Below are 21,803 nucleotides of genomic sequence, written 5' to 3'. Positions count from 1 at the left end.
TACTATACTGTGATATTTTTATGGCATACTATACTATGACCTTTTTTTATGACATACTACGCTATGATATTTTTATGACATATTATACTATGACCATTTTTATGGCATACTAAACTATGACCTTTTTTATGACATACTATACTATGACCTTTTTTTTATGACAGACTATACTATGACCTTTTTTATGGCATACTATACTATGATATTTCTATGACATACTATACTGTGATATTTTTATGGCATACTATACTATGACTTTTTAATGACATACTATACTATGATATTTTTATGACATATTATACTATGACCATTTTTATGACATACTATACTATGATATTTTTATGACATACTATACTATGACCTTTTTTATGACATAATATACTATGACCTTTTTTACGATATACTATACTATGACCTTTTTATGACATACTATACTATGACCTTTTTTACGACATAGTATATTATGACCTTTTTTATGACATACTATACTATGACCTTTTTTACGACATAGTATATTATGACCTTTTTATGACATACTATACTATGATATTTTTATGACATACTATACTATGACCATTTTTATGACATACTATACTATGACTTTTTTATGGCATACTATACTATGACCTTTTTTACGACATACTATACTATGACTTTTTTTATGACATACTATACTATGATATTTTTATGACATACTATACTATGACCATTTTTATGACATACTACACTATGACTTTTTTATGGCATACTATACTATGACCTTTTTTACGACATACTATACTATGACTTTTTTATGACATACTATACTATGATATTTTTATGACATACTATACTATGTCCATTTTTATGGCATACTATACTATGATATTTTTATGGCATACTATACTATGACCTTTTTTATGACATACTATACTATGATATTTTTATGACATAATATACTATGACCTTTTTTATGACATAATATACTATGACCTTTTTTTACGATATACTATACTATGACCTTTTTATGACATACTATACTATGACCTTTTTTACGACATACTATACTATGACCTTTTTATGACATACTATACTATGACTTTTTTATGGCATACTATACTATGACCTTTTTTACGACATACTATACTATGACATTTTTATGACATACTATACTATGATATTTTTACGACATACTATACTATGTCCATTTTTATGGCATACTATACTATGATATTTTTATGGCATACTATACTATGACCTTTTTATGACATACTATACTATGATATTTTTATGACATACTATACTATGACCTTTTTTATGACATAATATACTATGACCTTTTTTATGACATACTATACTATGATATTTTTATGACATACTATACTATGACCTTTTTTATGACATAATATACTATGACCTTTTTTATGACATACTATACTATGATATTTTTATGACATACTATACTATGACCTTTTTTATGACATAATATACTATGACCTTTTTTATGACATACTATACTATGATATTTTTATGACATACTATACTATGACCTTTTTTATGACATAATATACTATGACCTTTTTATGACATACTATACTATGACCATTTTTATGATATACTATACTATGACCTTTTTATGACATATTATACTGTGACCATTTTTATGGCATACTATACTGCGATATTTTTGTGACATACTATACTATGATATTTTTATGGCATACTATACTGTATTTTATGACATACTATACTATGACCTTTTTATGGCATACTATACTATGACCTTTACATGACATACTATTCTGTGACCTTTTTCATGACATAACATGCTATGATATTTTTATGACATACTATACTATGACCTTTTTATGACATACTATTCTATGACCTTTTTTATGACATATCATGCTACGATATTTTTATGACATACTATAGTATGACTTTTTATGACACAATATACTATGATATATTTATGGCATACAATACCATGATATTTCCATGGTATTTGGCATATGTCAATTGTTTTTTGCCATCGAGGACCTCGTCATACGGAAGTAGGCGTGATTACTCCTACAGTAGGTTGTGAAACGCTTCTGAAGGTGCGTCACTGGTACACTGAGTGAGCCTCTAAGTCATTAGACGATCTTTGCAAACATCCAGCAGCTAGACATTAGCCGCTGGCATATGGAGGGATCCCGCGGCTGCGGCAGTGGTACCCACTGTCATTCTCTGAACCGTGAAGCGGTCTCAAAGATGACTGACTTCATTTAAAGGAATCAGCCTGGAAAAACCTACAAATAGGAAGCGCAAAACCGCAAGAAGCTAATCAGACCGCTTTCAGGTGTTTATCGCTATTTACTCGTCCTTTAACGGCGCTCTGACAGCGCAACATCACCACCAGCAGTCGCAGTCATAAACTGACAGGTATGTCTGCGTCCACCGCGCGAGACACCGTCGTTAAAAAGAAGCACGTTCGCTTCGCCAGCATGGAGGACGACGACGACAACGACGACCAGGAGGAGGACACTCTGTTTGACAAGCGGAAGGACACGGGGAGAGGGCTGAAGAGTGCGCTGAAGGCAGTCAAGAGGACGGCGAAACCGGTCTGCGACGACCGGGTGGAAGTGGTCGGCGGAAGGAGGAGCGGATATGGAGCCTGCGGGCGCTGGATGGTCACCCTCGCGCTCTGTGCATCTTTCCTGGGCTTGGTACAGTATGGAGGGAATGAGGGAACATTAGCTTAAACCTGTGTGATAATATACAGAAATGTTCTGTTAAATATATCTGTGAGTTTCCTCTGGCCTTTTACCAGACTGTGTTTAGGTCATGGGTGTATTATTAGATCATATCCAGTTCTAATACAGCCACGGTTTAGATATTAATATTGCAACTAGGGGTGGGAATCACCGGAGGCCCCACGATATGGTATTATCACGATACATACGTCATGATAATACATTATTGCGATTTAAAACTTAATATGTATTGCTCTTTATTATCTTTTTAAACTGCAAATTATGTCCTCAAAGGAAAACTTTTTCAACATCTGTATTATCTAATATGATAAAGGTTATAGTCTGTTCGTCTCAAGTCAGCCATTTTATTACAGAAAATGTGTCTAGTAAACTGAAGAAGCAATTGATTATACTAATCTAGTAGGCTACAATAAGTTTAATTTGTATTTGTAATATTAGTAATTTATACAATAAAAATGTATTATTGTAGCCCATGTAACAATACGATATTGCCTCACAAAAATATCGGGATACAATGCTGTTCAATGCACCAATGCATCCCTAATGGCAGCCAGATAGCTAACTTTAGCTATCTACTCAGCCAAAATTATTCTAATTAATGCTATCAGGTAGCATAGCCAACACCTGTTAAAGGAATCAGTTTATAACCCGAGTAAATGAAGATAGTACACAGTAAATGACGAGTTATCGTCAGACATTCTTTATTGGCATAACCAGTGTCTGCAACCCTTCGTTATTTTATTGTACACCACAATTAGGAGCGTCAAGTTAGTTCTCATGACCCATGTGGATCACCTGCATCCACTGTTTAACTTGTTGATACAAAGGCACAGCAAAAAAAAGACATAAATGCAAAAACTGCTCAGTGAAACATGTATGAATGACCTGAGCTTACTATTCCCTGAGAGACAAGCTATCAGTCAGCAAAAGGCCAGTTGTAATGTGCAGGAAGTGCATGCCAGAGTATCCTGCACAGACAGGATTTACATAGTTGCAAAACTTGTTCGTCAACCACATTATCAGATTACTGAAATCCATCAGCATACACCTGAGTGTCTCTATTTACTCCTGTAACGTTTATCTCCTCCATTTACACAAGGAAAAGTAAAACACACAATGGCTTTGTTATTTCAGCAACAACCCGGTTCACTTTCAACTCAGTTGTGAACCTGGAAACAAAGAAGCTGGCTTATAAGTGTGGTCTTTTAGGAAACAATAGGATAGTTGTTAGAGAAACAGTTCCACCTTAAAACACATTATCATAGATATGGAAATCTGTCACTGTAGTTCTTCTTCTGCGTACGTAGTCAAAGGTGATAACAGTGGAGTTTAATAGACATTTCCAGCAGTTTAAAACATTAATATCAAAGCTTTTTTTTGTGTATACAAGAAGACATCCATCAAAGAAGAGGCAGGGTTTTAAACATCTCTCTCAACAGTTGCCTGAATTTACCTGAATGCACTGCGCCCAGAGGTCATGTTGCGTATAGCATGCATTTTAAGATGTGAAATCATTTCCAGGGGTAGATCTGTCTTTATCACATGCAGTAACTTTATTTACTCGCTGTAACTCCTGCTGATCTCTTGTTTTTCCAGGGGATGAGTATCTCTGTTCTTGGCCCCACGTTCGAGGACCTGGCTGTGAATGTGAATAAGAACATCAGCAACATTTCTTACATCTTTGTCGGCCGCTCTGCGGGCTACATCGGCGGATCCCTCTTAGGAGGCATTCTCTTCGACTGCATGAACCCACATCTCCTGCTAGGTAACCTTCGTCCACATGTAGCTGTTGTAGGTGTTGCACTGTAGCTGCAAGTAGGTCCCACTTTAAAACGTTACCAACTCAGTTTTGTGACAAAGATGTCATCAAGGCTGTGGTTGGGCGGGGTAATCAAAGGGATCTGTCTCTCATTGTCCCCCAACACGGTGGTGTGTGTCTTGTAACTTGTGATAACTGCCCTTTTTTCTGGACATCCACTTGGTTTACATCACAGTTTATTTTGACTCGTTAAACATGTTCTACCAAGATGACACATTTTCTCTCTAATTATCTTGCCCTCCAGGGTTTTCTATGCTGGTCACATCAGTTGGAATGTGTGCTATCCCTTTCTGTACGCACGCTCTGCTCCTCACTGGGCTCATGTCCAGCATTGGGATGTCTATGGGTATTCTGGATACAGGTAAGACAACACTTAAAGAGAAACTTTGATATTTTTTAATCTGGATCCTATTTTCCCATGTTTTTCTCTCCAACTGACTAATATGAACAACAATTTCTGAAATTGGACCAGTACTGAGCAACAGCGCTCCAGCCGGCAGTGGCAAAACAGGCTGCAATGTAACCACTCAGGGCAATTATGCACAGTCAATTTACGCCAACGAAAAGTGCTTGTTTTTGCCACTGACAGGCTCAGATTATTATTATAAGTGTCTGTCAACATTATGAATAGGATCCCTACAGTGATAGACCTCTTTGTTGTTTCTTTAAAAGTATTTTTCTTATTTTATTAAAATGGACTCTGGTAGGTTTGGTGATAGGAATTTCAGGGGCTGTGTTTTGGTTAAACAAAAAGGTCTATCTCTGTAGGGATCCTTTCCATAATGTTGTCAGACACTTGAAATAGCAATCTGATCCTGTCAGTGGCAAAAAACAAGCACTTTTAGTGGACCTGCATTGACAGCGCATAATTGCCCAGAGTGTTTACATCGCAGCCTTTTCCCACAATACTGGACCAGTTTCAAAATTTGTAGTCCCCATTAGTCACCTAGACACAAAAAAATGAAAATAGGGTCCAGGTTGGAAAATACAGAAGGTACCTTTAAAACATGAGGTTGATTAAGGTTTGATTTTGCTTTGAAAACATATAACTAGTGGTACAGAATTAGACTATTTAATAAAGATGTATGTATGGAGTCACACAGGTATCAAAGGCATTAATAATGTATTCCCTTAATCCACTTAAAGATTCTCACACACACAATACATCCTCACAGGCTTTTGCCATGTTTGGCTGACTGGTTTTAATCAAAGTAATCTAAACTTTCCTGTTAGCTTTGCTGAACTAGTCAGGGCGGGACATCTTGCTGCTGTATGATTTTCAATAGAACATTTTCACAGACATTTTGACTTGTCATAGCAGGAAAACCACTGGTGTCATTGATAACATTCTCGCTCACTGTCATGGCTTACTGTGACACTTCATAAAACTGAGCCATTGTTAATGTTTCAAGTCCAAATATCTGCAGTGAAGAAGGTATATTAAAGGATATGGAGTTTGGTGACATCAGCAAACTTTCCTGTAACGAGGTCTAATTAGTCAGAAGGAATGAAAACACATGTGCTGCACTGCAGGGCCTTAAATTAGCTCTCTCAAATTACTGAACTATAGCCACAAATGACTTGAGTCACTCCCTCAGTTTAATAGTGTGAAGTCACTGTAGCAGTAGGAACTGATGCAGCAAGTTATTGTGGTCGGTCTGGTTATGTAGGGAGGAGCAGCAGGCTAGCACCTCGTACCTAAGCTCATTCACCTTTGACTTATCATACAGGAAAGGCAGAGATGTAAATGATATCACTAATGGTGGCAGCATTCTGTGTAGGAGTTCCCTGCTAATATGCACACTGCCTCACTGACATGGCGTACTGGAACACAGCCATCGTTAATGTTATTAATAATACCTGTGCATTTACTTCTGTGGCAGTCCTAAATGCCTGCTGTTGAAAGGGTCTGTGACTATATTGATATATATTTTTGTCTTTATTTGGCTGGCTGGTAGAGGGCAGGACCTACCAAGGATTAACTCAGAGCCCAGGTGTGTTAATAGCTGATGCTTTACAGCTTTGGTGGGACATTTGTTTAGCTGCTGTTGGCCTGAGCTGGGGAGCCTGCATTGATTATCTGCTTTCTGTCTTCTCTACACTGTTGAGAATTAAAACAACCATTTTACCTCCAGATTGTTTTGAACCCAGATTAATTCATTCTTTTTGGCCACTTGGGGGCAGCACAGTATACTGTAAACTCATCACTATCATATCATTACTTTCTAAAGTTGGTGAAGTTGGTACCTGATGACTGTAAGTCCGATATGCATTACTTTTAGCTCTTTTGGTCTCCATCAACTTCCTAGGGGGAAAAAAGGCCTCTTTAGCTGCTAAATGTTCCACAATGTTCACTAGCTAGTCTCTGTGTCGGTCTGCTGTTTAGTAGGTAATGTACAGGTGGTCTATCAGAGCTTTTTTGCTGAATACAGCTGCTGCTGCTGGAAATGAGGTTGATGGGACTTACTGATTTGTCACTACAAGTGTCACACTCTTTAAATTACAGTTATTTAACTCATTGTTAATATAAAATGTTGATCAGAGCAGCTTCAACAACTAACCATTTAAAGGGACAGTTCACCCCAAATACAAAAACACATATTTTTCCTCTTACCTGTAGTGCTGTTAATCAGTCTAGATTGTTTTGGTGTGAGTTGCACAGTGCTGGAGATATCAGCCATAGAGATGTCTGCCTCCTCTCCAGTATAATGGAACTAGATGGCACTCAGCTTGTGGTGTACTGAAAAAAGTGCTAAAAAAATACATCTGATAAAACTCAACAGCAATGTCTCTTTCCATAAATCATGACCCGGTTATTCAAGATAATCCACAGACCTTGTTGTGAGCAGTTTCATGGAGGAACTATTTTCTCTCTACCAATCTACACCCACGCTGAAGGAAGCGTGCATCTACTCATTGACGAGAGGTTCGTGCTGCTGACAGAGCGAGATGCAAACATTAATGGCATCTTCATCAGCTGAATTTTAAGGTTAGCTAGCTGAGTGGTGCTAGGTGAGCTAGCAGTAGATGCATGCTTCCTTATGCACAGTGATACAGGTGGTGGGTGTAGCTTGGTAGAAAGAAAATAGTCCCAACATGAAACTGCTCACAACAAGGTCTGTGGATTATCTTGAGTAACCAAGTCATGATTTCTGGAAAGAGACATTGCTGTTGAGTTTTTCACATGTATTTTTTTGGCGCTTTAAGCACCACAAGCTGAGTGCCATCTAGTTCCATTATATTGGAGAGAAGACAGATGATATCTCAAACACGCGTCAACTTACACCAAAACAATGTAGACTAATAAACAGCACTAGGGAAACTGAATCCATTCTCACCTCTAACATTTCATCCTGGTACAACTCTCTCAGCATCAAACACAAAACAAAACTCCCCCACATATCTAATCAGGCCAACCAAATAATCAGCTCACCCCGAACTCCTCTATCTGAACTGTATAACCATTCAGTGATCAGGAAAGCCATCCTGATCTTCCTCTGTAATAACCACCCTGAACAATCTAAAATAGACACTGTACTTCAACCAAGTTTTTAAATGAGTCGTGTGTATTGTTGCGCCTTGTCGAAAGAGTTTTTCTGTCACTGTTGGAGCAAAGTTTATGCATTAATCTATCAATAAGACGAAAGAGATGTAGCTGATTTTGGGGTGAACTGTCCCTTTAACTCGAGGCACAGCATTTAGGCTAGCCACCTGCTGAGACTCTGTTAACACTAACTGCCAACTTGAAGTAAGCTTAAAATAACGCAGTGCCAGCTAACATCCTCTCCTGGGTTCAATATAGTTTGTATTAGATTTGAAACTTTGACAGAGATTTATGGCTGTAATTAGGGTTTTCTAACACTACACATTGTGTTGTCTTTGCTGCTCCTCAAACACATTTTATGAGATAACAAGTTGTGTCCACATTATTACTTTGAGGGCTTTGCTTATTAATTTACGTGCACATTATTAAAAACTTGACCTCTGATACCTGCAGAGCTTTGTGTTTTTATACTGTAGTGAATACCTGAAGAAGTTTTCCTTAGTGGATGTTTTGCACAGTGTGTGTCCATCAGAGTATGAGAAAGAAAAAGCACTTTACATGAGTAAATGTGATGTCACTGCAGGACACCATGTTGATGATGGTTTATGCTTTATTAATGTTTTTCTCCTCTGTCCGTCAGGTGGTAACGTCCTCATCCTGAACACATGGGGCGAGCAGGCGGGCCCTCACATGCAGGCTCTGCACTTCAGCTTCGCGGCCGGGGCCTTTGTGTCTCCCATCATAGCCAAGCTGCTGTTTGGGACTGACGTCATCAACAGCACATCGACCAACTCTTCACTTCCTGTCACCACAGAGCCGGTCCCCAAAGCCCCCGACGCACACACGTTCATCCACTACATCCACAGCAGGAGCAGCACCCTCAAATCCATGTGGGCCTACATCGTCATCGGCTCCTTCGTCTTTCTCATCTCCTTCCTCTTCTTCATCCTCTACTCCCGCAGGGGCTCTTCACGTGACAAAGCCCGCACGTCGTCGGGAAAGCCCCTGGTGGCCAAACATCACATAGCTCTCACTGTCCTGCTCTTCTTCTTCTTCTTTGCCTACGTAGGTGCGGAGGTAGCATACGGCTCCTTCATCTTCACCTTCGCCAAGGACTACGCCCACATGCCTCAGTCCCAGTCAGCTGGGCTGAACTCGTTGTTTTGGGGGACGTTTGCGGCGTGCAGGGGGCTGGCCATCTTCTTTGCGGCGTGCATGTACCCGGGCACCATGATTCTGCTCAGCCTGGTGGGCTCCACGGTGTCCTCTCTGCTTCTCTGCCTCTTCAGCAAGGAGAGAGTGGCTCTGTGGCTTTGCACCGGTCTGTACGGCGCCTCCATGGCCACCACCTTCCCCAGCGGCATCTCCTGGGTGGAGCAGTACACCACAGTGACAGCCCACATGGCGGCAACCTTCGTGGTGGGGGCGGCACTGGGCGAGATGGTGCTTCCCGCTCTTGTAGGCTTCCTGCTGGGGAAGTTCCACGACCAGCCTCTGCTCATGTACCTGTCGCTCATCACTGCCACCTTCACCTCCATCCTCTTCCCGGTCATGTACAAGCTGGCCTCGGCCCCCAGCAGCCAGAGCAGGAAACCCCGCGTCAGGGGCCGGCCTGACGCCGACGACAGCGAGTACCGCCAGGCGCTGCTGGACTCAGGAGCCAACGACGAGGAGGAGGAAGAGGAGGAGCAGGACAACGAGGCTGACCAGTGGAACGACGCAGACTTTGAGGTGATTGAAATGGACGACACGGCAAGTCTCATCAGCTCACCCAGCAAGGCCTCCTCTCCTCCTGACGTCACCGGTCTGACAGGGAGCTCTGCTGCCTCTAACCACCTGGTGACAGAGTCCACGGGTGGAGCTTCTTTTTCAGACACCATCTCCCTGGTAGGAGACTCCCCTAGACGCAAACTGCTGCTCTCTCTGGACAGAGAGAAGAGAGACTGAACCCTCCGCCTGTGACTCCTAAGTGCTGTTGATCTCTCACTGAACACTAGAAGAGCCATGCCTTCACACGTCTGTGCTCATTTGTCGTCCAGAAGCTTAAAAACTCAGATATTTATGAACAGCTGATTTACTGTGCAGTGAATGCAACACTACTGACCGAAACCTGTGCAGCTTATAAACTATCCATAGTGTGGTGACTCAGAGACTCAGAGTTTGGGGTTTTGCACAGTCATCAGTGTCTTTGGAAGCTTTTGGACCTCTCCTGGATGATGAAGGGTACCGCCATGCTTCAAACGGTTTTAAATAGTACATCATTGGTCCATGGGCTGGTAGGATTCAGTGCCTTGCTCGAGGACACATGAGCAGAGTAGATGAGACAAACCAGGGACAGTCACACTCTTCATCAGGCCGCCCTGCTGCCAAAAACATGTTTAAAAAATGTACATTAATTTTGCACTATTGCAGTGACTTTATCAACGGCAGGAAATGTGTGATAAGTTGTACGATTTGAATGAAGTTTTTGTTGCACTTTTGTAAAGAAGAGATTTGATTTGTTGTTTGTTATGTACTGTGACGTGTCGTGGCTCGTGGATCTCTCAATCACACGTGTTGTCACTGTGATTCATTTGAATCTTTTTTTAAAACAGAATCATCGACAGAAGGCATTTTAATACATTGACTTTTTATTATATCAATCTCAAACCTCCACCCACAGCAATGTCCATTAAAAAGAAACAAAAAAACACCTCCTTCATTATTATTTTATACATTTATACAAATACACAGATCCTGTGTACGGCTGGATGGGGAATTGAAGATTGGATCTTGACGTGGTTTGATGACAGAGTTTGTTTTTTTTTGCACAGTACACAAAACCATATATGCACAAGGAAACAATAAACTCTTCATGACATAAATTATCAAAATACAGTATTGCAACAGTCCCAGATTTTTAGAAAAACTGAAAAGAGTTTCCAGTTGCCGCACTCTGTAGAGTGTGAAGTGTCAAATCTGTCAAAATGAACATCGATACAATCAAGGTTAAAAGAAACATGAAAGATGGCATCCTTTAACAGAATGCATAAAAACAGATTTGATTGCATTCATGGCCGGAGCTTTAGTTTTTTTTTTAATGCTAATGCACAGTGAGATTATAGATGGAGCTATACAGGAACTATTTACACAACGACTGCAGCCGATTATAAAAATGAAGAAAAGTCAATTAGTGGTTTGAATGTAGTTTGTCTTGAGTTTTTGGAAGGAGCTCCTTAAAAACCAATGACTTCAAACTGCTACAGCGCATACGTGATACAACAACTCATCCTTGATTGGACTGCTCTCAGTTCCATGACAGGCAGTCTGTCGCTGTGTCGCCAAAGACACCAGCTTCACTCGGCCCATAGCAGCTAATGGAGATGGCAGCAAACAAGCATGAGGACACACACGAGCCCCACAGGAGGCTCCAACCAGACAGTCTGCACACGCAGAGAAATACTTGGAGAACGAAGAACAGTTACAAGACAGGATGAAAACCCGACGGGGTTCAATTGAAGCACCATTTAAACTATTACAACTGAGTGGACAATCAAACACTGAGATGGGGGTGGGGGTTGAGGGGCAGCGATTAGCACCAAATCAGCGGGCGAGCTCCTTGGTTTCGGGAGCCAATCAGAACTGCTCCAGCAGCTGTCGGAGGTAGGGGGCCTTGGAGAGCTGTCTGTTGACCCGGGACAGCTTGTAGAGGACGGGACAGTCCAGAGACACGCAGGGCACCTGCCGCTCTGCACAGCCGCTACAGTTCCTACAGATCTGGACACAAACACACACACATACACTCTTGAGGCAATTCTTTTTTAAATTTAGACTGTAGAAAGGCTGTAAGATATGAAAGGTATTTGATTATCTCTGACCTTACCTGCCCTGCCAGCTCAGAGTCAGATCACAGTTGTAGCAGTGCTTTATCTATGACTATAAAAACAACCCGTGGAGACGGGGCCAAAGGCTGCTACGAACAAAGACTTGTAAAAATGTTTTGTGTGTTCCTGTTATCTCAAACAGTGACTGACAGTGTCTCACCGTGTGGCCTCTGACAGACAGGAAGAAGGTTCTCTCTCCTTCTTATAGAAATGCTTGTATGACATGGTGCTTACTGTCTGATACAAGACTGAGAGTGGAGAGTCTGATGCACCTAAATCTTGATTATATTGTGTTCACACAACTCTGTAAATGCGTTAATACTTTTGTCTAATGTAATGGTAGTCTGTTAATCTGGGGTAGTAGTCTGAAAAAAAAAATCAACTTCAATTTACATGATACAAGTCATATATTTACAAGAAAAAACCCCTGCAAATTTACGAGAAAAAACTTAAATATTCTCTTAAATTCTAAATACATAAATTGATATTTGTGGGAGCCACAGTACTCTATCCAAACTGTCTCTAATCTTACATGGGAGATGTTTGCCTTCAGGGCTTTTTGCCATAAAGTCATGTGACGTAGTACAAAGAGCAACACAATCCACAGAGTCATGCTGGAGGCTGAGGTGGGCATGAGTCATTATTACTTTCAGTTTTAAGAATGTGTATTTTGCGACATTTTGTTGGGGCCGAACACAGCCAAGGTAACGTCTCGGACATCAGGATAGCATTTATTTTGGAACAATTTCTGAACCATAATGGGACATGTTTTTTTCCTACATTCCTACACTGGCCCTTATACACTTACTGTATGTAGAAGAAGATGCCAGTTTAAAAATGTTAAAACATGTCTGGAGCTAGAACCCAAACTATAATCTGCCGAGTTTCTCACCTTCAGCAGCTTGTCTTGCTGACTCTCCCACTGTCTCATGTCCTGGTAGAGCGTGACTGTGACTCGCTGGGGCTCGGTGCGGCACCGCGAGCACACGCCCAGCTGGGTCAGGTCATCGCACACGGGGCAGTGAAGCGTGGTGAAGTACTGGGAAATGGTTCCCTTCCTCCCCACTTCCTCTCCGCCCACCGCCGAGGAGCAGGACGCCTTCTGGATCTGTGTGCAGAGACAGGGGAGTTAAAAGAAGGATCACATTGTGAAACTGTTGCATCTAATCAGTGGCCATTCACACGACCACACACAGCGGTGTAAGGTCATTCATCACTCTGATTGGCTCTACTCTCAGCTCCACCAGCAGATGGCATGTGTGCTCTGTCAGAGAGGAAGCTGACTTTAGTATTGACACAAAAGACTGAGGCAGTAGCAGCAGCGCTGCAGTTTGATGAGTCTCATTCGATCCTCAGCAGGAAGCACATGAGAGATTTTCTCTTCATCCTTTGTTCTCTCTCCACTAAACACACTGAAGGAAAAGACCTTCTCAGAGTCTGCTTTTATTGTGACAGGAGGGGAAGCAACACAACGGTGCTCTAATGCAATTCATTTTCCAAACTCCAACCCATTCAGGTTTTTCTGTCACGTTGAAGCGCTCCTTATGCTTTCTGCATTTACACTGAAGGTTTTCATGTGGGTTATATATGTTAATTATCACCATTTATCTGCATTGCTTCTTAATTGCAGAGTGATAAAAATCATAATGGTTGCTCATTTCCTAACTCCTCTCTGTCTCACCCTGGGGAGCTCCTGGTACCAGCTGAACACGTCCACTCCGATCAGCTGGAACATGCGAGCCAGCGGTGGCAGGATCTGCTTGGTGATGTAGTAAGTGGCGTTGAGGCGGAGGCTGGGATCCTGCAGCACCTCCATGGGCCGGCGCACCAGCTGGATAAGGGGCACGCCGGGCATCCCGTACACAATCACGTAGGGCACCCGCTCGCCCACGCGGGGCTCCAGGCGACGGTCGTACGCCATCATACGCCTGAGACAAAGGAAAGCACAAAAATTGACAACTGTCATCAAAACTGTTGAACCTCAGAGCTCTAACGCCGCTCTGCTGCAATCAAATATTTTCCACAATCAAACATAATTAATTCAGCAACATCAGGAATCAAGCCGCCCGATAAATACATGAGATAAACTAAACTGGTGCTCATGAATGAGGCAGAACGTTTCCCTCTCACCCATGCCTCTGAAATCAGATTTTTTTTTTCACCCATTAAGAGCTGGGTTGCCTAGCAACAGACTCAGGTACTGTACATGCAGGCTAGTGCAGCCAGACAATGAGCACTGTGGGGAAGGAGTAATTGGATTCACACTGACTACTGTAACTGTAGTTGACAGCAAGCTCTCCTGCTCTCTGCTGCGCGGAGACCCGAGTGAAACTAAGGACTTTCTCTGTCTTTCCGTGTGGTGTTTGTCTGCATGTGGCTTTCTGCAAATGGCCACTGACACTGTACTGTACTGTCACACACACACACACACACACACACACCTAGTGAGCTCCAGGGCGGGCACGCAGGCCCCTGGTCGGTACGAGCCGCTGCCCCGGTACTCCTTGGCGAAGGTAAGGTCCTGCATGCTGGCCCGGCCGTCCAGGACCTTCACGCACTGATGCTGCACAAACTGCTTCACCTGGCTGATGTCCCGAGTCTCAAACAGCAGCTTAATGGAACGCTCCAGAATCTGGACAACACACGTTAATGACAAGACAGATGAGAGGAGAATAAAGAGTGAATAAAGAAAAAGATCTAACATAGAGATAAAGTGGTTCAAATCAAGAAAGATTCATATAAAATATAACCAAAGCACAAACACAAGCGTGACCTGCTGTGTCATCCCGTGATATTTAAATATGATTCCAGATTAACAAAGAAACAAATCATGTCTCTGAGCAGGCGGGGCTCTTTTGCCTGATTGACACATGTGAAGCAGTCCGAGTAAACGAGAGCGGGAAGAAAACTGGCATGGCTGTGATTGGTGTAGAGCAGAGTGAAACGAGGGGTTTGCCTGTTACCTTGGAAACAGCGGGGCAGCCGTCGCGCCGCACTGTCTCGATCCCTTTGGCGTCAAACACGGGCTCCTTCTGGTCAAGGCTCTCGTACATGTAGCCCACGTAGCGCTTCTTTGTCTGCAACACGCAGGGCAGATACACCTGGGAACACACACACACAAACATACACACACAGATCAATAATTACCTCTGAGTGTGTCCACATGTGCCGATTAAGAGAGAAAATCTGGACTGACAAATCAAAATCAAAGTGCAGGCAGTACAGAGAGGCTGCTGCCTCTGTGTGTGTGTGTACTGTGTGTGTGTGTGTGTGTGTGTGTGTGTGTGTGTGTGTGTGAGAAGCACTACCTTCTCAAACTTGAGCTTGACCGGTTTGGGGTTGGTTGCAGTCACCGCCTCGGCGATCTCATTGCCGATCTTGAAGGCCTGCTCTTTGGTGGCTCCCTTCAGCAAAACAAACATGCTGCGAAACACACAGAGACACAAACAGCGGCTCTCAGTACGACAGTCCATCTGTCCTGTATGTCACCATCCCTTCACTCAGTTCCAATCAGTGCTCAAGAAGTTCAGCAGCTGGGATGACCTGCTGACCTTAAGGTTAGAGCTGACTGTGAACCATGACATCCACAGCTGGAATTGAGTTCATTCTCTGTCTCTCTGCTCCCTCATTTACTATCATCTCTGTTCTGTTGGCTGTCAAATAAAGGCATAAAAACAGTCCCAAAACATATCTCTAAACGTTAATTAGCAGAGGAAAGTCAGTTAACCTCTTGTGCAGGGTCTGTTTTTAATCAAGCACCTTATTTGGAACTGGATTGCAAGTTCAACTAAACATTCCTGCCTCAGTGCAGGACTTAAATGTCAAGCTGATTGGTGGGAAATTAATTCAAGTGCTAATTATCTGAGTTGCTGTAACAACAATCAAAAAGTGATTTGTTGCTGCCAAAATTATAAATAGTGCCAGATCCAAATCATCACTGTGGCACAGGTGAGGACTCCTGTGGAGTTCTCCGACTGAAGATAAGAGTCAGTCCCTGAGTAAAGGAAGTTGATTAAATGTTTTCACTCTTAATCCCCTGACACAAGTCGACGGCCGGCCGTCAGTCCATGTTGGGCCGTCTGTGAGCATCTGTTGCTCTAGTCAGTGAGGTGTGTCCCACACCCTTGGCCCTCACCGGCCCCCATTGGCTGTTTATTGGCTGATGATCATCACAATTTTTGATTGCAGAGCCCACTGGTGAATAAAAAACACTCAGCTCAGCGCACAAGACGAGAAACAGAAGTGAGGAAGGTAAACAAACAGCTAAAGTCAAGTGGGAGTGAGACCAAAACAAACTTGTTACATGAGATGAGATTATTTTTGTTAAGACTCTAAGCTCGTCAGCAGGAACATTTCCTGATGGTTTGTGCTATTGTTCACTGGCATGCAGTAAATATGCTCTGTTGTTTCAACATTGGATTGTGTTGTTAATGTGCTAACTGGCTAACCAGCAACAAGATGGTCTTTCGGTTTCACTTTTTGAATGTCGAACACAGCCTTTCGTGGTCTGCTGATGTGGAGAGTTATTTCCTCTCACATAAGTGCAGCATGCACATGCTGGTTGGCCATTGGTTGAAGTCTCTGCAGTGTGTTCATGTTCAACTTTTTGGCTGAGACCATTTAGTAGTCTAAAACAGTAAGTGGGATTATTTAGTATGTTAATAAACTTCATATGAAACTAATAGTACAAAAAAGTGGGTAGTGTTTCCACTGAAACATCATGGAATTACAAGGTTATTGAGCTTTGTTACAGGTACAACATATGAGTTTGGGCTTTTTGTTAGCCATGCTAATGACATGTCTCCAGGGATGTCAGTTGGTCACACTGCCACTTTGATCCAGACAGAAACATCTCAAAAAGTACTTAGATAGTATGCAAAGAAATTTGGTTCACACATACACATTATACTGACTACATATCGGCTTGTTAGCATGCTAACGTTAGCATTTAGCTAACCCTAACCCCTAAGGTTTGCATTTTCCAACAGCTGAAGTAGTCCTACAGACATTAAGAAAAACCAAAAACTCAAGAGGTTCATCATGCCTGCGGTCAGGTATTGCTGATGCCAGTGTCAAGCCAAGGTCAGCACAGGTTACCATGGTTATAGTATGCGTCTCCAACCAGCAAGCAGGCTTTCTCCAAGTGATGTGGTGATTACAGCTCAGCTCAGTGATTAGAGCTCAAGATACATACTACTGTTTATGTTCACAAAAGTATGTTGAACAATAGTACACAAACTGGGTATGTAGTTCATGGTACACAATTTTGGACGCAACATGACTTGACAGAGTGGGAGGAATTTCTGTTGTGTTTTTCATCCATACACTTTTGTACCTCCTACACAGGCACTGTAAGGACGAGTGCTGCAACTGCACTTAATATGCATGGTAGCAGAGTGAAGCCTGCCAGTCTGACCAACTAAGTGTCACTGAGAATTATTGATTATTTCCTCCTGCGATGCTTGTTAAACACAGACCCAGATCTCCTTTTTGGTTTCCCAAATCAAGTAATTTAGTTTAATTAGCAAAGTGTAGAAGAGTTGAGAAGTGGATTCCTGCAGTTTAAAACTTCACATCTCTTAAACTGAAACCCTGCAGGAACAAAAAGTCTGCACATCACTGCTTGGAGAAGAGAACAGTTGCCTCCTTTTCGATACTTAAAATTAATTAGTGCCTTGAAGCTAGTTGTCAAAACAATAAAAAAATCTGACAGTTCAAAGTGTTGGAGCTCCATGAGAACACAGTACAGGTGCCATCAGAGAGCAGTGACACATCAGCACAGTGTTAACTCACGATGAGAGACAGCTAACAGGAACTATTACAGTGTGTCAGTTGTGGCTGTAGGCTGACATCAGTTTGTATCAGTCGCCATGTTTTACTTGTATTCCTGCTGATCTGATGATGGAGCAGTGACTGGATTTGTTAAAGTGGGACATTTACCTGTCTGTGTCTCCATACACAACACGCGCTCCCCATTTCTTGGTGTCATTGACCAGCTTGATGGCTCTCTCCAGGGTCTCTCTGGCTTTGTGGACGATACTGTCTCCAACCTAGAGAGGGCAGGTGAGACGTGAACATATACTGCAGCACAGGATTAATGAAATGTTCTGCAGAAATGTCTATTTCACACAGATTAAGTTTGCATTTTCTTCCAGGAAACCATGGTCCAGATCATTAGAGGTTTGCAAGAACAGTAGAAACGGAACTTCATGAAAATATGTGGTGTTATATCCACTCCACCTCTCCAGAGCAGCCACAGATGGCTTTAAATATGGTGATATTTGGAATATTAAAAAAAATAAAGCTGCTTTCCTTGTCATAACTTTTCCCACTGAATTTCATAAATCCAATTGGCAGAATTTGGTGGGACAGTGTGCACAGTGCAGACAGCTGACAGTAACCTTTGATGAGCTTACCTCCACGCTGGGCATGCGTCCAGAGTAGTTGGCGGCGGTGTAGCCAAAGGTGACGTTGGCGATGAGCTTGAGTCCGAGCTGCCGGGCGTCCAGCAGCTTCATCAGGGCCTTGTCCTGCTTGTAGGTTTTCATTGACTGCTTCACCATGATCCTCGTGTTCAGGATTTCCTCCAGCATGCTGGGCAGGACACCTTTACGCACAGACGACTGGACACAAACAACAGAGAGGGTGAACACTGGTGCAGTGATGAAGAGAGTGTCTCCACTCTAATTCCTGTCACAGATGAAACACATCTCATGTTTGGGATGGAGTCTTCAATACCAACAAGACTGTTTTTGCACTGTATTAAGCAGAGTCATGGGCACTGTTGAGAATGCTGATCCATAATGTAACCAATAGGAGTGTATATACAGAACTTGATGTGACATCTATTGTCTCTGCTTCACTAAACACTTTAAAGTCACATTTCTGTCTTTCTTGGTTTGATTTAGTCAGCGGAGGTCAGTCACTTTCATGATACTGTAATGGATTTTGCCAGAGAATATCTTTCTCCTGGCTGTAAAAAGTCCGATTAGAAGTAAGAACACCTTAAACTGTGTGTTTTAAGATGACTGCACGTCATCTAGGCTGAGAATTTGTTACTGACTTAGCATATTTCTTTCATGTCGTATAAAAATAAATGTTGTGTATCAACACTACCTAATTATACTGACATAACTGAGGTCTGCTGCTAAATTCAGCATCATGTTTCACTCAGTAGAACTCCCATTTAATAAATCAGCAGTTATAAAAACGGTTAAACTGCCTTGTTAATACAGACGAGCTTAGCATAGCTGGTAAACATCATGTTTACTCACTTTATAGGGAGCTAATGTTAGTCCTGAATTATCTTAAATGTTTGTTGAATGTGTTAACGAGTTGTAAGAAATCAGAAACCATCTTTTAGAAGGAGTTTATGTTTACCATAATCTCAGCTCTGTAAAATTTAGCAACATGTTTACAGAGCAAGGCAAGCTAATCGCTAACATGACCTGGTTAAAAAGAGATGGCTCTTGTGATCTAACTCAGATTGTCAGCCCAAACAGAGCCAACCATTTTGTCTCTTCATTACTCGTCAGGGTAATATCAATTTTTTCGATTTCTCCGGAACTTTTTTTTTAATCAAATTTTTTTCCCCCACATTTACATTGTTGTTACTACTTAGTTTTCATGAAATTAAAGGACATAAACTAATGTTTGACAGATGAGCATACAACAAAATACAACTCAGTTTTTTGGCTCTATGTACAAACAAAGAAACATCTAGCAGCAGATAACAACCAAACTTTTACCGCCCTACAAACCACTATCACAAACACCTCACTGTATCTTTCGAAATGAGACGTTCTTTTTCACATTTGAACCTAAACAGATGTATCTTTATCGAATAAATCAAGCACTCATAAACTCATGAACTGTGTCCCAATTTTGGAAAAATAAATGCAAAAACTGCTTTTGGACTTGAGGGTGTTGTTGTTGACAATATCCAATGACCAGCACTGCAATGCGCAAAGGAAATAGATGCTACTCACAGCTGCAAAAACATTAAAACAAATTGCAGAGGTGAAGTGAAACAGCTCCAGGGAGAGTTAGAGTAACAAAATAAGTATTAAATCTTTTTAAAAACTGGCAGCAGCAGCGCTCTAAAGTCAGCTTGATTAACGACCAGCGTTTTAGGTAATGTATCCTAACAGTTAAGTATGTTGATTGCTCTTACAGTGTTCTATTACGATGAATAATAATACATAGTGTGTACAGTTAGTGTGCAGTGTAGATTTAGGACACAGCAACAGAGTGGTCCACAAACAAGTCCACTGATTGCCAGTCTAAACAACATCAGGATCATTTTTGCCAAATCTCCAGCGATAGAGAAACAAAATCAGATCCAGAGCAAACCTGATTTCCTTCTGTGCCTTTAAATAACCTCAGCACACATGGTCAGTGTTCACTGTACTGTGTGTGTGTTACGTAATAAGACTGCGGGACCAGAGCCAGGAAGTGTGGAGCACTGAGTGAATGAATGAAAACAATGAATGGAGGGACGTAGAGCATGAAGTGGGCTTTCTGTAGACGTGCTTGGCCTCCGCAGCAGCTAATGACCCTTAATAAACCTGCACTGCTGAAGGACTCAGAGATGACTCATACTCGGGCCAAGTGTTTTTCCGGGACAGCGTTAAGTGTTAGATAAAATCTTCTCCGAGTGGAGAGTAGAGGGTGCTGTACCTTGACGAAGGCGATGCCGTTGGGAGACACGGTGATGTCATTGCGGAGCTGGTAGAGGAGCTCAGGAGGAACACGCAGGGAGGTGCAGCCGAACTTAAACTCATCAGGCCTGAAACAGAGACACAGGTGGATGAATGTCATTCGAGAGAGAGAGAATTCTCATCCTGTGTCAGTAATCAGTTGTTACTGTGCTGCGGGCAGCACTGCAGCATCGACGCTATCGCTCCATCACCTGAGTACGACTAAGACTGATGTCTGGTGTGACATGGTGTTGATGAGTTTGCAGGTTTTTCCTCTCACAGGCTGCAGCCTCACTGTGGCAGAAAGGTGTGACCACTCACTACCGGTCGAAGCTCAAAGCCAAACAGTCAAACCCCTGCTACTGAAACTCTGGCTGTTGATCATTACCACTACCTGTTTATTAAGTACAAGGCTGCAACTAATGACTCCTGGGATTAGAAAGAAGGAAAAACATTGTTCTGCTACTCAAAATTATTTTCTTTTTTCTGACTTATCTTTACATTTTTGTGAATCACTAGACAGTTTTACTTTTATGAAGTCCTCTGACAGCTATTCCAAGGAAACAATGGGACACATTTAGACGGGAGTAATCTCATAATGGCATGGGTGAATAACTGAATGGGCCCACTGGGAACAGGCCCAGTGAGGAGTCCCCCTGGCCTTCACCTGTAAAATGCCACTCAAACAAACATGCACCAACCCAGAAGAGACTCAAAAAGACCAGACAGAGATGCAAAGGAACTGCAATTAGACACAAAACCCACAAGATGCAGAATGACTACAATGAGACGCAAAACAACAAAAATAAAAGCAGAACCACCACAAAGTCTACATGTCTTGCTCCTTTGTAGGAGAGGTGGTGGGGCCTTTTGCATGCCTGTGTCTAGAGGTCCATTGTCTCATAATTCCCCCATGCTATGTGGTAGGGTTGGGTACCGTTCATGATTGAACCGATACGGTACCGGTACCGGTACCAAACGGTACCTTATTTCGGTACTTTTTAACCCTATGGGCCCTAGGCCTTTTTGGGGTATTTTTACTGCCTTTACTTTTAAGCTCATATCACAGTCATTATAAAGGCTACATACACATGCTATATCTTGTTTTTTTCAGGACAATCTGGGCTAACCAGATTTGCCATC

The 21,803-nt window shown here is 42.1% G+C and overlaps 2 protein-coding genes across 5 annotated transcripts in view; one reads left to right on the top strand and one right to left on the bottom strand.

Moving 5' to 3' along the window:
* Nucleotides 1-2,112: 2,112 nt before the first annotated feature.
* Nucleotides 2,113-11,103, top strand: mfsd4b (major facilitator superfamily domain containing 4B). Its single transcript, XM_050058115.1, has 4 exons — nucleotides 2,113-2,687; nucleotides 4,332-4,500; nucleotides 4,799-4,915; nucleotides 8,739-11,103. Exons 1-4 carry the CDS (start codon nucleotides 2,406-2,408, stop codon nucleotides 10,043-10,045), a joined length of 1,875 nt encoding a protein of 624 aa, XP_049914072.1. The 5' UTR covers nucleotides 2,113-2,405; the 3' UTR covers nucleotides 10,046-11,103.
* rev3l (REV3 like, DNA directed polymerase zeta catalytic subunit) overlaps nucleotides 10,711-21,803 on the bottom strand; it is a 104,263-nt gene continuing 93,170 nt past the window's right edge. For all 4 annotated transcript variants that reach the window (XM_050058110.1, XM_050058111.1, XM_050058113.1 and 1 more), the window contains exons 24-32: nucleotides 20,641-20,749; nucleotides 18,378-18,584; nucleotides 17,902-18,011; nucleotides 15,270-15,384; nucleotides 14,925-15,062; nucleotides 14,403-14,593; nucleotides 13,643-13,889; nucleotides 12,854-13,069; nucleotides 10,711-11,854 (exon numbers count right to left, since the gene is read on the bottom strand). In XM_050058110.1, coding sequence (XP_049914067.1) covers nucleotides 11,714-11,854; nucleotides 12,854-13,069; nucleotides 13,643-13,889; nucleotides 14,403-14,593; nucleotides 14,925-15,062; nucleotides 15,270-15,384; nucleotides 17,902-18,011; nucleotides 18,378-18,584; nucleotides 20,641-20,749 — 1,474 coding nt within the window. In that variant the 3' untranslated portion in view covers nucleotides 10,711-11,713. The remainder of the gene's footprint in view (nucleotides 11,855-12,853; nucleotides 13,070-13,642; nucleotides 13,890-14,402; nucleotides 14,594-14,924; nucleotides 15,063-15,269; nucleotides 15,385-17,901; nucleotides 18,012-18,377; nucleotides 18,585-20,640; nucleotides 20,750-21,803) is intronic.

Source organism: Epinephelus moara, chromosome 12, assembly GCF_006386435.1.
Source record: "Epinephelus moara isolate mb chromosome 12, YSFRI_EMoa_1.0, whole genome shotgun sequence".
Classification (NCBI taxonomy): domain Eukaryota; kingdom Metazoa; phylum Chordata; class Actinopteri; order Perciformes; family Serranidae; genus Epinephelus; species Epinephelus moara.
The sequence above is the reverse complement of the archived record's forward strand: the minus strand, read 5'-3'. Positions and strand labels throughout refer to the sequence as shown.

Bases quoted from the DNA above. Each gene is read 5' to 3' on its own strand.
- mfsd4b (XM_050058115.1), top strand. From the start codon at position 2,406: ATGTCTGCGTCCACCGCGCGAGACACCGTCGTTAAAAAGAAGCACGTT. The intron at 2,688-4,331 runs GTACAGTATGGA...TTGTTTTTCCAG, and splicing joins GTGCATCTTTCCTGGGCTTG to GGGATGAGTATCTCTGTTCT. The intron at 4,916-8,738 runs GTAAGACAACAC...TCTGTCCGTCAG, and splicing joins TATGGGTATTCTGGATACAG to GTGGTAACGTCCTCATCCTG.